The sequence below is a fragment of the Anneissia japonica genome, unplaced genomic scaffold (genome assembly GCF_011630105.1).
Source record: "Anneissia japonica isolate Jap-2015-1 unplaced genomic scaffold, ASM1163010v1 scaffold287956_len95842_cov151, whole genome shotgun sequence".
Taxonomy (NCBI): Eukaryota; Metazoa; Echinodermata; class Crinoidea; order Comatulida; family Comatulidae; genus Anneissia; species Anneissia japonica.
Window position 1 is genome coordinate 1,920 of NW_022742663.1, and position 18,268 is coordinate 20,187.

Consider the following 18,268-nt stretch of genomic DNA (forward strand, 5'->3'; position numbering starts at 1 on the left):
AAACAAAAACAGTGCAACATTTTTTAACTTTTTTTTTAACTGACATTACCCGCTATATTTTAAACTAATCCGTTCGAAATCTACTGGCTGAATTTTGGCCAATATCGAAAAAAAGTTTGGCCGAATTTGGCCATAATAGATGGTGTTTGCTTGGCCTTGAAGCCTCTTGACTATCTGGCAACCCTGAAAGTAGGTTCTTCCTGGTATAAGTTCTTCCTGGTACAGTATAAGTTCTTTCTGGTTGTTTTGGGTGGGTATGTGGTGTGTGAGCTTATTTGATGATGAATCTCCAAAAAAATATTTACAGTACTTATTATAGCTATCATCATTATGGAATCACCATCATATGTAAAGTTAGATCAAGGTATTTTTTGTCTAATATATTTTCGATTTTTTCAATTAGGTAGGCTAGTATTGGTAAAATAGAACATCTGCTACTACCACACACCAGGCTGTAGTTAGTGCCTAGCCTATAGTAGCAGCAGGAGGCCTCCAATAACTATATACGCCTTTTTCACGAATCGGTAGACATCTTGAAGTGATGACAAACATTGCGAATCAGCGGTGCGTAACCAACAGAAATAAGATAAGCTTTTGGGCTGATTTTCTGACATCATGTTGTTAAAAAAATTATAACTCCATAACGGGGCGTCGTATCCAAAAAATGTTTCCACCGATTCGTGAAAAAGGGCTGATGTTTTAAAAATATATGCGGTAATTACGTTTCTGCTAATTTCAGAACATGAAAAGGGACAAATTTAGGCCTACAGGCTCAGGTAATTGATGTGGAAAAAAAAAAAAATTTCCTAAAATATAACTGATGCTTAAATTGTATAATTTCTTTCTAGTAAAGTTGTATTTTTGTAGTAATAATAATGTAAATATTACATTATTATTATTAGATCAAATAGATACACTGTAATATGAGATCGGATGAGCTTTTAAATCTCATAGAATCACGAAGCGAGATTGAGAAATAAAATGAAAAGATTAAACGAGAACTTTTATTTGGTTTTATGGGAAACAGGAAGCAAGAGATAACATGTCCTCCACTCCCACCCTGTTCTCATAATTTTTAGGGTGTATCTTGTTAAATCTTTGTGGTTCATATTTTAGGGTGTATCTCGTTGAATCTTTGTGGTTCATCTGATCTTGTATCAGTGGCGTCGCAGAGTTTGTAGGGCCCTGGTGGTATGTTATACTGTATGGCCAAAAATAAGTGAGCAAAGTGAGCTTTATTAAGTTTGGCAGCGGAGCGAACAAACAAGTGGGGGAGGGGCAGGGAGCTGTGTAGGGCCCTGTTGGGGTACAGGAGTGAAAGCCCCTGGTGGGGTCTGATGGGACTTCTCCCCCTCGCACTCAGAGCTGCGTTGTCAGAGAACATAGAATCGTCCATGACTGATGAAGCATTTCAGAAAATTTTATGACAAAACCAACATAGATTACATAGGCCAACTTTCGGAACTGGTGTAGGCCTATTGTAAGCCTACCGTAAAACCTTGAATTATTGAGTTCTTTTTTTTTTTTTTTATAAACTTTGGATGGGCTTCTTTTTGAGGCAACTTTTGCAAAGTAAAGTGGAGGGGGAGAGGCTTCTTTTCAACTATAAAACAATAAATAATTCCAATTTAACATCAATCTGTATCATGGATTGTATTTAAATCATCTAAACTACTGTATAAACCAATCTTGTTCTTCTCGATGCTAATTTTTTGAAAATTCAATTTAATATGTGCTTCATCAGAAGATTAAGGCCATTGGGCTTCAGTTCGAGATTTTACGGTATGTACTGTATGTTGGTGTAAGTAAATTAAAAGGTCATGTGTGGTTCGCAAGACAAAGCCCAACATAAACAAAAAACTACAGCGATCGTTTACATGACTCCTGAGCAATTGCGGTTTCTGTATGATAATGCCAGGACAGTGTATTCAATGTTTAAAACTGTCGGGGCCCGATTGAATTAAACTATGCTATTATAGTTTATATAATATTTTCTTTTTTTTACTAAATATATGTCAGGGCCCCTCATACCAATTCTGATGCTGGTTGTGGTATGGCAAGCCCCATGTACTAGGTTTAGGTCTAAATTAATGAAAATAGGTATTTCATAAACAATGTGTGTTTTACTCAGTTTAACACATTCAGTTGTTCTAAATTGAAAGTTGAAGTTAGCTGGTCAAAGCCACACTAAAACTACCACTGAATAGCCTCTCTTGACAAAGGCTTCTGTGAATGTTGTGGAGTCTGGAAACCTCGATGTGCCTACTGTACCAAGTATACTGAAATCAACAGGAAATGTATCGATCAGCTATTTTGAAATAAGTAATTAATATCTCCATTTCCATTGCATTTTTTAGTGGAAAATTTGTGAATCTCAACAGTTTGATTACAAGTATTTAATAAATTGCTGTGAGAGGTAGAGTACATGTTAAAAAGGATGGAGGAAATAGGTAAATATATTTATCATTGTTGATGTTTGCCTATCTGACAATTTTCAAGTGACTTAAACTTTAATATTGTCCTAGTCCTAGACATCCTCTTCTGCTCCTATTTTATCCTTTAATTAGTCTGTTTCGCAGAAGAATCATTTTTAAATCAGAATAAAAGTGAAATTAATTCAGGTGATAACAATTATAGTCCTACCTATATTAGTGCTTGATAGAAAAGAACTGTTGTTGTTGGTTGAGAATATCTCCGAGATTTTCTCAAACAACATTTCTTTTAAGAACTATGTGTACACCGCAAGCATTTGTATCTGTCTCTTATACACATCTAGATGTGTATAAGATTTATTGCTCATTAGAAATTATATCAACAGTACATTTTTGTATTTTTTATGACTAATTAATAAGAAGCATTGTACTTATTAATTACCTATCACAACCTATATATCATAGAAATTACAGCAAGAAATTTCAGCCAGTTGTTGGTGGATTTTTCAAGATGGTATGATGGACTTGGACATGTCAATATGCTGAAAGTTTTGTACAACAACAGAGATCATGTTCCCATTTATAGTAAGTTAAGTGAGGCTACTAAGGTGATGCCCTTGCTAAGTATGTTAATTGGTTCTGGGAATTTGAGTCAAACAAATCTTACTATCCTGTATGACACAATAAAAGTTACTGGACAATTTGGCTTCAACTCCAGAATTGCACTTCCACCTTTACAAAGAATCAGGGAACATGAAGTGTCTACATTTACATGGTACAGACAATTCTTGTTAAAGCTAGGAATGCAACTGACTGAAGATGATATAGTGGCGCTTGATGTACGATATAACATGCCGGTGTTAAAGAATTATGATGATAGCTGGCAATTGATTCTGGATCTAGAGCAAAGGAAGGAGCTTTGTGAAGAAAAGATTTACAATTTTATTGAAGGATTACCAAGTTACTTGGCTGTGAAAGCATTACTTGAAGGTATGGTTGGCTAAATTCCTAGTCCACATATCAAGTGCCTTGAGCATCTTATATTAGATGGATATGTGCGCTATATAAAACTACACTATTATTATTATTATTATTTTTTAAAGGAGAAGTTAAATAATTTTATAATTTATTATTCAGTTACATAATATATACCTCATTCAAAACAATAGGAAGACTGTAAGAAACATGAAAATCTACACATTTATTCAACCTTTCAAACAGATTTCATAACATGAAAGTGGAATGAGTGCTAAAAGTTTTTCGTGACTGAAATTGCTCAATTTGTGGCATCATAATATAAAGTATTCCATTATTGTAAACAAAGGATTCAGTATGGAACGGTTAGACATGAATGACAATGAATAATGTACCTGATCCTCAGTACTAAAATTTTTCGAGTAAATAAATGCCTAATGGCCCTCTTGCCTCAGCTCAAACTCGTATTTTAGTTTTTATATACAGGTAAAGGCAGTTGCGCTGTGTTTTACTGTAGTTACTATATGCTGTTCACATTCTCAATGTTTGGTTTTTTGTACAGATAACCGAGATGTATCAACATCAAAACGACCAATGATAAATGAAGGTATGTACTGGGTGCTAAACTGTATGATTTACTTGACAATAATATTTGAAATTGCCCAATTTGTGGCATCATAATTAAATATAGCTAACATGAATGTGACTAATGTATACTGTACTTGTCATGTCACTCTAGACGTGCCTTGCTTTGTGATCAGTTGAATTCCACTGCCCGATTTTTGGACCTTAAAAAACGGATCTACAGTACTTAAGACAAACAAATCCGGTAGTGGACCCAAATGATGATGATTCCTGTAGGGCCTACCAGACCACTATCCTCATTACCTCATACTTATAGCTTGGCTGTTATATTCAGACTACTGTGCTGTGTTTGTTGTGTTCTTGTGTAACTATGCTGCTAATGTTCACATTCTGAATTTCTGGTTTTATACAGGTATTGAAGAACCATCAACATCAAAACGACCAAAGTTAAATGAAAGTATGTACTGGGTGCTGATACAGCATATTAGACTAGATATTTGAAATTCATCTCTCTAGAAATGATGTTTGATTAAATAATATTATATATTGTATTACATTAAATAATATTATATATTGTATGTTTGTGTATATATTGAGTAGGCGCATAGCTCGTGTTCCACTGTTTGCATTCAAACCTGGGCTGTATTTATATTGCCTTGGTTTAACTTTGTGTTCATTAGCGGTACTGCAGTTGAACTAAAAAAATATGTGTGATAAAGTAAGTTAATATTAAATATTCATTACCGACAGTAGTTATGGTAGCTCCTTCATTCTTAACTAAAAGTTAGTAACAAAATTTGTGTTGCATTCTATTGTTTTTTTTAAAGAATGAGTTTCATGATTTGCAAATCTTGTCAATCACCAATCAACTTGTACGATGTGGCTTATGTGACTGAACTATGAAAATCCACTGCTGAATCTTGGAAGACCCAAATAAAAAAACAACAAATCTACATTTTGCAAATTAATCCAATACAATACCAGATATTAAGCCCTGAATGACAATCAGTTCTATGCAATAATCTCATTCTTGTTTTTTTGTACAGGTAATGAAGAACCATCAACATCAAAACAACCAAAATCAAATGAAGGTATGTACTGGGTGCTAAATGATACAGCGTATTACGCTTGACATTTATATTTAAAATGTATTCAAATAATTTGCTCTAAAAAAATATGTTTGATAAAGTAAGTTAATAAATATTCATCATTACCGACAGTAGCTATGGTAGCTCCTTCATTTTTAACCAAAAAATTTGAAAAAACATTGTTACAAGTATGCTATTTGCTTTCATGATCTGCAAATCTTTACTTTTACTCTTTCTGTGGAGATGTGCTAATCTAAATCAACTTGTATGGTATGATGTCGCTTATGTACATGTAACTGAACTAGTAATTTTACAGTTCAGTTTTGTATAAGCAAAATAAAACATAGTTTCAAATTTAGTTTTTGCCACTAATTCCTGCAAGAATGCAAGTACTCCAATATTGTACACTTCTTTCTCCAGCAGTTAACTGTTCCGCAAAATTGTAGGAGGTTGAAAATTAAGTCGCCACCCCACTGACTCATCCAACATTTAAAGCCAGCACCAAACTTGATAGCGTATACTCTGAAAATTTAAATAGAAGATGTAACATTTTTTGTCATAATTTTCTTCTCAGTGAATAGGACAGTGGTCTATGGAAAAGATGATGAAACATACACTTCTTTTTATAACCGTTTGAAAGATAATATAAGACTGTCAAACATGTTTATAAGAAAGAATGTTCATGGGGATGGGAACTGTTTTTTATACTGCATCCAAGATCAGTTTGAGAGGTTGTGTTTACCAAATCGATCTACTGCACAACTCAGGGCTGATTTAGTAGACTACTTGCGACATTTGGTGAGTGCAATTTATTCCATAGTATTATCCATAAATCATAGTATTTTTATTTTATATATTGTGAAAATTATACAATTTTTAAATTTGTTTTCAGGATGAAAAAGACCCATTGACCAGCCTTATAGATGACAAATATCTAGATGATTTGAGTAAAGGTGGTACTTTTGTTGATGAAGTAGCCGTACGTGGGCTGTCACGAATATTAAATCACAACTTTTACATTGTGACGAGTCAGAGAAAAAGCACAGAGCAGGGTTACTTGGTCACAAAAATTAAAGAAAACTCCAATCCATATGGTCTAATGTTATTTGGTCAAATAGGAGAGCTACACTATATCAGCTTAGGTAAGTGGTAGTAGTACACATGTACCTCATAAACACACCCTTCAACATGTTACACATTTCTCAGAGTAAGTTATAGCAGTATATTTTACTTGATATTATCTATATTATAATTACGCTTATTCCCAAGCCTATGGACACAGTGCAATACTGATGCACTCAATAAAAGTGTGTGGGGTTCAAAACCTACTGGTCTCAAAAACTTAAGCAATATATCAATTTTTTGCAGGCACGATGTGAATATCAATTCATATTTTAGATTTATCGGAAGGGAAAAGAATGACTAACTTTTCATCACATGGTTACAACTTATAATAGTAAAATGAATCTTTATGTTTTAGTATTTTTGTTGTATGATTTTATTTTTCAAGCATTTTTTATTGCTTTCCATTTTGTAACTGATCTGCATTCAATTGTGAAATAACATGTTAAAGTTGAGATGAAAAAAAGTATTGTACAAATGTTTAATACCCATAGTAGGTTTTGCTACACATGTAGTACAGTAAATTGGAGAATCAAGTCAATTCATATACTTGGCTGTATATCGTATCTTTTTGTAATTTTCTTTGCAACATACCTGATACAACATGGTATGAATTACAATATAGGATCCAAGAAATTGATTTTTCTTAATCAAACTTTCTTAACTACTCCATAACTCCTACTCCTAAACAATACAATTCAATAATTAATTAAATAATAAAATATAAAAAAGACCAAGCTATAGCCCCGATACTCTGATAACAAAGAAAAGGTTTTAAGTTTTGAAACAAAAACATTTCTTGAAGTGATCTCTTTTAAATCAGTAAGTAAAAAACTCCATAGGTTTAATTTCAAATTTGCCTAAATTAGTTTTATGTCTGAGTATGGATAGATTAAAATTATCATTTAATCTTGCTCTATAAATAGTTCTTAAAATATTCCGATAGACTATGTGGTAAACTATAGGCCTATATTGAAGAGTGGAGTTGCATGTGTGCCCCAATTAAAATAAAATGCATAAACATAGAGAAGATGACGTACAATCATCGAAGATTGACTTGCGGAACACAATTTTAATAGAATATAATAAAAGTGATATTTTAATAGCTTGTGCTCTCTTTATCAATGCTTAAGTGGTGAGCTATAGTTATAGTATACAGCTTAAATATATAAAAAATAAATGAGAATGAGCTCTAAAACTGGAAAATGTAATGCATCTGGCATACATGTTTTGAGAACATTATAATTGTTTCAAATAATATACTATCGCATACATCCAATACCATAAATCAAAGCAAGTTTAATAAAGGAATTTACATAGCATATTTAATGTCTCGTCAGGAACACAGTGCTCTTACCTAAATAAAATTCCAGCTCTCATTTTAACCATCTTATTTAATCAGAAATATGTTCTTTAAAATTAAGAAATTTGTCTTTTGCTAGGATATGGTGGATCAGCAACTGGTATGGGAGAAAGTGCAATGTTTGGTCATCGGCAGCAACCCCCACCAGCAAGACACTTGATCCTGCCTCAACAGCTGCAGCAGCCCCAAGCACAGATACTGGTCCGGAACCAGTCGATGGCCAATTCGTTGAGATTACCTGTGCAGTGTAAACACCCGATGCAAAGCCTTCAAAGACCATCCCCAGGTAGGCATGTATTTTAAAGGCAGTGGCTAATTCGTACATAACCTGATGGACAATTTCAATACATTTAAAACATGTAAAAAATTATATCAGTTTAAGAAAAAGTGCCAAGCCAAAGGTGAAATAATGGAAACTATAAATTTTAAAAGAATGCAGCTGGCCCATTAATTACATGTGAATTATATTTGTATATAAATTGTAAAAGTAACAATACTCGCCATAATCAAAATGTCCAATTTAAAACAATAAAATTGTATCGATTTTAAAAGAAAATGTAGTTATTTTATGTACATTAATTTCAGTCTTAACATCATTATCATTATCATTTCAATCTTAAAATCATCATTAAATTAAATGTAAAGGATATTACAATAATAACATACATATATTACATTGCAATAAAAATAAACTATAAAGAAACCTAGATGTAATCTTAATTCAAAGTTTATTTTATTAAACTATTTAATTATTACATAAACATAATAAATATAAAATGGATTTTCAAATTTATTCAATTATAACAAAATATTATTTTAAATTAAAATGTTACCAAATTCACCCATAAAATCACATTGAAAAAATAAATAAAAACAATTTAATTCTTATTGCTATTGTCAATACCAATAATTATCATCAGTTCACAAAAAATAAATTGTGTTGACCACATTTTGGGAAAATAAAAAAATGGGTAGGTCAGTTTATGCCTAAAAATTAGAAAATGCAAAGACCATTATAAATTTGTATTGAAGAGCAGAACGATAGCATAACACTGTTCAATCGCCTACCGTCGCAAGATAGGCCTTTTCCAGCCTTTTTTGCTTCATTGAAAAAATATTTTTGTTGTAAAAAAAAAATACTAACTCTAAATTTCGAACATTTTAGGTTCATCGGACTTGGCCCAGAAATTAATTTTTTATTTGGCCAAATATATATACAATTGAAATTTTTTTTTTAAATTGAACATTTAAAAAAAAATGAATAAAAGTTTTGACATATTTCAAACCTATTAAATATAAATTGAATTTCAAATTCATTCCATTATAAAAATAGTTATTTAATTATTTCACAATTGAAATGACACCAAGTTCAAGATTTTGGGCAAAATTCACATTGAAATCACAATCAACAACTCTCAAAAGTAAATAAAATTTCAATTTGTATTATACGGGTCCCCCTCCAATGAAAGCAGTTATAAATATAGTTATTGCAAATAATTTACAATTTAAACAAAATTTCACCCCATTATTTTTGGGCTGAATTACAAAAATGTAAGTGCTATTATTGTGTTTTCTGCGGGTTAATAGCTAAAAGCATCTATGTGCTTCATACCCAATATAAAAATGAAAATACCAATTCATGAAGGTGTAATTTTAATTTCAGAAACCATTGGTAATGCATCTTCAAACTCAGAACAAGGAAGTGGTAAAGGTAGTAATGCTACATTTTTTTCAATTCATCATCTATTTAATGATTTTAATATTTTTTATTATTGTTTCATTATGAATTTTGATAATAATATGGTATTAATAATAATAATGATAGTTTACTATTACAAATTAACTTCGTGTAGGTAAATAATGTTCTTTACAGGCCTGTTTCGCTATTTATATTGGTGGTTTTTGTATTAATTTTTACAGCATTGATTGAAGTAGCCGGCGAAAACATTGTAGTAACCGATCGAATGCGCCGGCCGCCGGCTCTTAAATAAACCCCTGGGGGCCATTTTTTCCGGGGCCATTCTCACCATACACCGGTCAGTGCAGGTTGTGAATATGAATAAAAAATCTAATCTGAAATTTATAAGCGTTGTGCTTTCTGTGTGTTTACTATAGTGACCTAACATACAGTAACCTCACAAGATACATACAAAAATCCTCCAATTTAAATGTTATTCTTGCACAGAATATTATACTAAACCATTAAAAACTAGTATAAAACTTCATCATGTTTACAGGATATTTTCTTACTCAAATTTAATTCACAGGCATTCCAAGCATATCTTCAGACTCTTCTGGTCTTTGTGATGAAGGTAATACAAAGTCATTCTTTATTATTATTATTTTTTACTTGACATTTAATTTTATTTTACCACAAGACTACAAACGTGATGGAATTTAACTTGCTGAATTAAGATTATATAAAAATATTATTATGTGCATACAACTTGGGTCTTAATAAAACAACAGCATACAGGAGAAATAAGAGATTAATAATCTAAGATTTATTAAGGGGAGGCCACTTGAGGTGCAAGGCACCGAGCAGGGGGTGGGGGTTTGTCGGTTAAGACATTTTTTTGTCGTTTTGTCAATTTTCTCGTCATGCAAGTATTTTATGACATAGACCTATGCCTACAACATATGAGGAAAATGAACATTCATACAAATTCTCCAACTCTACTCTCACTCCAAAATTTATCATTTGCTGAAAAACTGTTACGGCCATTTGTAGGGAAACCAGTAGTTCTGCAATTTACCAATGAAAGAGGCATTAAATTCAATACACAATATTTTTTTTTAAGCAAATCTTGACTTTATAAGTTGAATTTCTGCACAGGCCTATAACATAAATCTATCAAACAGAAAATATCCACCTTTTCATAAATGATATCATCATTTTTTATAATAACTATATTACCATAAGGCTATTTATTATGAAAACTAAAAATTAAATGCGCGTTGAAACTGGAGCTAAACAGATCTTTATTGAAGTGCAGCACCTGTAGTTTGATTCTACATGGAATTAGCCTACTCATCATGTTGTATGGTTTTTTTGTATTTGGTAGGCAATAGCCTCAAAGTACTGTATTTATAATAATAATAATAATAATAATAATAATAATAATAATAATAATAATAATAATAATAAAATAATAATAATAGTGTATATCTGTATAGCGCCGCTATCCATCAAACAAGATGCTCATGGCGCTTGATATGTGTTCTAGAAACGCGATAAATTGATATCTTACAAAACAGTTTTGCAGAAAGAGGATAAAAGGATATTTTGATTGTAATGTATCAGTTTGCAACCTTTTAATTGCATCTACAATATTATGAAAACTATTATTAACCCCATGCTTCGTGTCTGTCTGTGGGTTCCATGATTTCACTTTTCATTCATGGTTATTGTCAAGAAGTATTCTGTCTGACTTTTTACATGCAACAAAACGGAATGTTGACAATAAAAAAGGTAGACAACAGGTCTGCATCATGTTTTGTCTAGGGCCTAGCTAGCCTTGGAAGAAAGCCTAGCCTAGCCCCAAACTTTAGAGCTCTAAAATTTGGGAATTTTTTTTTGGAGAATGAAGGCTAGACATGCTATTCATCCCCCTCCCCTAAATTCACCACTGCTTAATAACATAGATGTAGGTACAGTATAATTATTAAATTGTTGAGTAGATATTATGATTATTATCATTATAATCATTTATAATTAAATATCATATCATATTCCACAAATAAGATTATAGATAGAAGATGATTCACCATAGAAGTGCATCAATTGTTATGTCTATGATACTTCTTTAGATGGACAGAAATGGCACTGTTAGACTCAAAATTTGAATGTAATTTTCTTTTATCCTACATTTATTTTTAATTTTGTAAATTTAAAGGCCCCCTTGCCCCAATTATTCTGTGTATGTCACACTGTTGTAAGATAAACAAAATAATGGAATCGTGAAAAATTGGTCTATAAATCTAGCGGACACCACAAAATGTTTTGTGGACCCTTTTGACTTGGCAGCTTGTAACCTGTTAATAATTGATATTTTTGTTTTATTCTCCTCTTTGCTACATACTATTTTTATAATAATTATTATTATCTTTGACGATTACATATTTCATTTTCTGTTTGTCTTTCTTCACTGTATTTAATATAAAACATTGCAATGAAGACCTGTGCTTTGTGTGGAATGAAATTGACTTAAAATGCATAATAGAAATCTGATCTGTACTCATAAAACATAATTTTACGAATCCCCAGATTTACGTACACCCTAAATCCCGTACCATGCGTAAAATTGACGTTCTACTGTACTCATAAAACTCATAAATAAAGATTTTACTGCAGTTATTGAGCTCCATTCCAGTTGAAGTCACACGTTGATTAACATTTTATGTAAACATCTTTTTTACAGACAAGGTTATTAGAGAATATCTACTAAGTAGACAACAGAGAGTGTGCAGCACTGGCAGATGGTTTACACCAGCAACTTGGAATACTGCATACCATTTAGACATTGCTGACATGTTCACTGACCTCGACCTACTCAAAGAAGGCAAAAACCAAGTGAAGGAAGATGCCAAGCCAACAACTTTGAAGGATGTTTTAGATATTATAAAATCAACACCTGCATGTAAAGTTCTAATAGAAGGTGAGGGTGGTATCGGCAAATCAACCCTCCTCAGGTATGTAGCATACGAATGGTCCACAGAGCAATCAGATGAAATGTTCAAAGGTAAAATAGTGTTTCTTGTCAGCATAAGAGATATTGATGTAGGTGAAACTATTTTGGATGCTATTTTGAAACAAATAGACCCTGAGGATTTTCATCTTGAAACAGGTTTTTCTCATAATCCTATATTAATAAAACGATTTATTCAAAAACACAGTGATATCGTATTGTTATTGGATGGATTAGATGAATTGAAAGATGGTAGTGGGAGTCCAATAAGCATTTTCAAAAATGAAAAAATGTACAAATGTAAAGTGATACTTACATCACGATCTGAAAACCTCAATGAGTTCATTAAATATAGCAACGTACATGTGAAAGTAAAGGGATTTGATAGTGTTCATATTGAAAAATACATTAAGAAACATTTTGCTTTCTTTAAAAAAACTGAATTAGGAGACTTGCTAATTGAGGAGTTATCCTATAATATGGTAGTACGTGATATGTGTAAGAATCCAATGTTGCTTCTGTTAGTATGTATCACATGGGAAGAAAAGAAACACCTTCCAGCTGACAAAGCTGACCTCTTTAAAGATATTTTTAGATGCATCTTGAATCGTTTCATTGACAAACAAGCAGCTAAAGAGAAAAAAATCTCAGTATTTGAAAATACTCCAAAGAAGTTTGTAAAGGCAATGCTTCTGTTAGGAAAGTGTTTCTGTAAAAGCTTAAAGAAAAACCAACTTTCAATTAACAAAAGAGATTTGAAAGGACCACAAGAAATGGTTGCACTGGCTTTAAAACTGGGATTTGTGTATGAAGATACACCAAATCAGAAATCTGATTTTGAAGAGATTTTTACAACTCCTCACAAGTTGATAGTAGAGTCATTAGTAGGGTTTTACTTATATAAACTATGTCAGACAGAAATGTTGGAGAATGAGTGTTCAAAGGGCATGGAAATGCTGCTTAAGCCATTGGCTGATAATGAATGGCAAATGATAAGAAGAAGTGAAAATTTTCACATGGCAAGGGTGTTTACAATTGGATTCCTGGGTGCCAAGTCTGGCATATTTTTGAGTCATTGGATAACTAATGATATCTCAGCATATCATTCTTTAATGACATATTTAGAATTTGTAAAAGAAGAGCACATGGATACTGTAGAAAAGGCAGTTATTGATCACATGACCATGACAGATTTAGAAATAAAGCCACATATTTATGGCATTTGTAAATCAGTAAGAACATTTATCAGTTACATCATTCCCAATGTCAAGCTCAATCAAAATGAGGATTTCATAAAACTTATGAGAAAAATTGGATATATATATGAACATGAGTGTTTAAATGAAAAAGTGGTAACTGACATTGATCGTTTTTTTAGAGGAATGTCATCTGAAGATAAATTTAGAATGCTTGCCCACATAATGATTGCTGCTGTGTCAAATCATACGCAAGGCTATTTGTATAGAGAAATAATTTGTAGAATATGTATTGCTGATGATATTTCATACTTAACAGCTGAATATCAGAAATTTAATTTCAAATATAACATAACATGCTATAATTTTACAACTACAGCTTCATGTATAGTTCATCTGTTTACTAATGCACCACAACTTACAAATTTATATTTAGACGCTTCATTTCCTATGAATAATGTGATTAGAGAAGTAGAGGTGTCAAGTTCGAATTAAGGAACCTTAATATCAGTAATAATAATCTCAGTAACATTGATGGTTCTTCATTTTCATCCTTATTCATTACACCTGAACTGGATCAGCTTAACCTGAGCAATTGCACTTTGTCTGGTGATATTATCAATGATATGATTAGAGAGTGTTCAAGTAGAGGAGTCAAGTTGGAATTATGGGAGCTTGATATCAGTAGTAATAATCTCAGTAACATTGATGGTTCTTCATTTTCATCCTTATTTATTATTACACCTAAACTGAATAAGCTTGACCTGAGCAATTGCACTTTGTCTGGTGATATTATAAATGATATGATTAGAGAGTGTTCAAGGAGAGGAGTCAAGTTGGAATTAGAGGACCTTGGCATCAGTAATAATAATCTCAGTAACATTGATGGTTCTTCATTTTCATCCTTATTTATTATTACACCTAAACTGAATATGCTTAACTTGAGGGATTGCACTTTGTCTGGTGATATTATCAATGATATGATTAGAGAGTGTTCAAGTAGAGGTGTCAAGTTCGAATTAAAGAAGCTTAATATCAGTAATAATAATCTCAGTAACATTGATGGTTCTTCATTTTCATCCTTATTTATTGTTACACCTAAACTTAATTGGCTTGACCTGAGCAATTGCACTTTGTCTGGTGATATTATAAATGATATGATTAGAGAGTGTTCAAGTAGAGGAGTCAAGTTGAAATTGAAGACACTTCTTATCAGTGCTAATAATCTTGGTAACATCGATGGTTCTTTATTTGCATCCTTATTTATTACACCTGAACAGGAAATTCTTGACCTGAGGGATTGCACTTTGTCTGGTGCTATTATAAATGATATGATTAGAGAGTGTTCAAGTAGAGGAGTCAAGTTGAAATTAAGGACCCTTGATATCAGTAGTAATAATCTCAGTAACATTGATGGTTCTTCATTTTCATCCTTATTTATTATTAAACCTAAACTGAATATGCTTAACTTGAGGGATTGCACTTTGTCTGGTGATATTATCAATGATATGATTACAGAGTGTTCAAGTAGAGGAGTCAAGTTGGAATTAACGTACCTTGACATCAGTAGTAATAATCTCAGTAACATTGATGGTTCTTCATTTTCATCCTTATTTATTACACCTAAACTGAATATGCTTAACTTGAGGGATTGCACTTTGTCTGGTGATATTATCAATGATATGATTACAGAGTGTTCAAATAGAGAAGTCAAGTTGGAATTATGGGATCTTGATATCAGTAGTAATAATCTCAGTAACATTGATGGTTCTTCATTTTCATCCTTATTTATTATTACACCTAAACTGAATATGCTTAACTTGAGGGATTGCACTTTGTCTGGTGATATTATCAATGATATGATTACAGAGTGTTCAAGTAGAGGAGTCAAGTTGGAATTAACGTACCTTGACATCAGTAGTAATAATCTCAGTAACATTGATGGTTCTTCATTTTCATCCTTATTCATTACACCTAAACTTATTTGGCTTTACCTGAGCAATTGCACTTTGTCTGGTGATATTATAAATGATATGATTACAGAGTGTTCAAATAGAGAAGTCAAGTTGGAATTAGAGGACCTTGATATCAGTAGTAATAATCTCAGTAACATTGATGGTTCTTCATTTTCATCCTTATTTATTATTACACCTAAACTGAATATGCTTAACTTGAGGGATTGCACTTTGTCTGGTGATATTATCAATGATATGATTAGAGAGTGTTCAAGTAGAGGAGTCAAGTTGGAATTATTGTAGCTTGATATCAGTGGTAATAATCTTAGTAACATTGATGGTCCTTCATATCCATCCTTATTTATTATTACACCTGCACTAAATAAGCTTAACCTGAGCAATTGCACTTTATCTGGTGATATTATAAATGATATGATTAGAAAATGTTCAAATAGAGGAGTCAAGTTGGAATTATGGGAGCTTGATATCAGTAATAATATTCTCAGTAACATTGATGGTTCTTCATTTGCATCCTTTTTTATTATTACACCTACACTGAATAAGCTTAACCCGGGCAATTGCATTTGTCTGGTGATATTATATTTGATATGATTAGAAAGTGTTCAAGTAGAGGAGTCAAGTTGGAATTAAAGTACCTTGACATCAGTAGTAATAATCTCAGTAACATTGATTAGACCTCGTTTTCATTCTTATTTATTACTCCTAAACTGAAGCATCTGTACATGAGTAATTGCAGTCTCTCAGGTGATACAATGAATATTATTAGAGAGTGGTGTTCTAGTAGAAAAGTCAGTTGGAAGTAACTTTATATCAGTGGTAATAATCTTTAAAGTAACATTTGGTTTTCTAAGTATTTATTTATGTATTATAAATTTGGGCATATTCATACAAATGAAACATAATGATATAAGTAAGACAGGTTAGCTAAGAGAGAATAATGGGCTGGATGGAGCCCGACACCAAAGTGAATTATCTGTAAACCGCCAAAATGTCGAAAAAACAATGAAAAACAAGAGTACCAATGGAAGGAGAGTAGCAATAAATCGTATTGTATCATAAGAACTAAAAAGATTGTTTATATTTTATATTTTTTCTTTTTACAATCTGCAACTTAATCCTTTGGCAAGACAAGAGGTTTTATGACGTAAAAAATTACCAAATACAGTTATTATATTTGATCGTTGCTGCCTCGCCACTGAGATAAAAGAAAATAGCCTTCATTTTAAATGACTTAAAGTTACTTTAGTTTCTAGTAACTGAAAGAAGGGTGTTCCAAAACCTTGTAGCATGTACATAAATAAGTTATTCTGTAAATAATTAAATAAATAAGCCAAATGTGAATATTAAACCATAAATGATTAAATAAGTTACACAATAGTACATAGGCCTACTTAGTTACTACTGTCTTTTATAAATAATTCTGTAAATACATAAAACCGAAAAAAACGATGGCGTGTATTACAATACTTGAGGTATGTATTATACTTTCGTAAATAAATAAATAAGCTAAATGTGAATATTTGCATAGTTTATGAACTTGTTGTATTTATTAAGCCATAAATGATTAAATAAATATTGTAGTAAACTGGCCTATTCAATTAATGTTATGTATTAAATATTATAATGTACCAAAAATACAATAGTACATAGGCCTACTCTGTTACTACTGTCTGTATTATAAATAAAGGCCTACTCAGTTACTACTGTCTGTATTATAAATAATTAAATAAGTTACACAATAGTACATAGGCCTACTCAATTGCTAAGGTCTGTATTATGAGTAAATAAGTTACACAGTAGTACATAGGCCTACTCAATTACTACTGCCTGTATTATAAATGATTAAATAAGTTACACAATAGTACATAGGCCTACTCAATTACTACTGCCTGTATTATAAATGATTAAATATACCCGACCCCGTTACGAAAATATTAGACCCAAACTTACTTGGTAGTGTAATTTTCTTTCATTTTTAGAGCCTATTAAAATATATAAATCAGTTATTAAATGGGTCTTAAGCAACAAACTATCAAAGGTTAAAATTGAATTCATTCCGTAAAAACATCGAAACAAATCATTTTTTTTTAACTTTGCCAACTAAATTAGTGGCCATTATGTACTCAAAATGTTACAAAGGTGCTAGCAACCAATGTTAGAATGAACACTGTCAGATTAAAATGATGGAAATCACCCAATGATGAAAATTAAATTGAAATGCTGCTTTAGGTAATTATTTTCTTAAATAGTATTTTTATAAAATATATTGTTACGAGGCACTACAGTAGAGTACTTCAATATAGAGTAGAACCCCTAGTAAGGGGACACCTTCAGGGGATACAAACAAAAGTGTGAAATTGTAACCTTATTAGGGGTGTTGGTATAATGTTTTCAAAATTAGGAAATTTTATTTTATTGACCTAAAAATGAGTTACATTAGAATTATAAATAATTTATATCAGTAATTTGCAATGCAAAGTTCATTTCGTGATCTGAATTTAATGACCAAATATTCTTTTTTTAAAATATTGAGCTTTATATTAGTGTCAAAATATAAAGTTGATTTTTGTTTTTTGTTTGTTTTTGAGACTGCTGTAGTTTTTGTGGTACTATACAGTTTCCCTTAATAGGGGTTGAATATGCATTGATTTGACCATTTGACACACCAAGATAGTTCCCGTGGTGGTGTCTCAAAGTAGGGTTCTTCTGTATTATATTGGTTGTAAATGGTGGTGTTCTTGGGCTGTGGGAAGATGACAGCAAATTTTGGGTCCTAAGAAGTAGTAGTTCTAAATCACTTGGAATTGGTTTGTTGCATATTATATCCGTGTTTCTAGAAAATC

The 18,268-nt window shown here is 31.7% G+C and overlaps 1 protein-coding gene across 1 annotated transcript; it reads left to right on the forward strand.

Annotated features, from left to right (window-relative positions):
- The first annotated feature begins 227 nt into the window (after positions 1-227).
- Positions 228-13,944, forward strand: LOC117119208. The gene is made up of 9 exons (XM_033264018.1): positions 228-364; positions 2,358-2,450; positions 2,898-3,422; positions 3,970-4,014; positions 4,405-4,449; positions 5,039-5,083; positions 9,229-9,276; positions 9,833-9,877; positions 11,987-13,944. Exons 2-9 carry the CDS (start codon positions 2,426-2,428, stop codon positions 13,942-13,944), a joined length of 2,736 nt encoding a protein of 911 aa, XP_033119909.1. The 5' UTR covers positions 228-364; positions 2,358-2,425.
- The last annotated feature ends 4,324 nt before the right edge of the window (positions 13,945-18,268 follow it).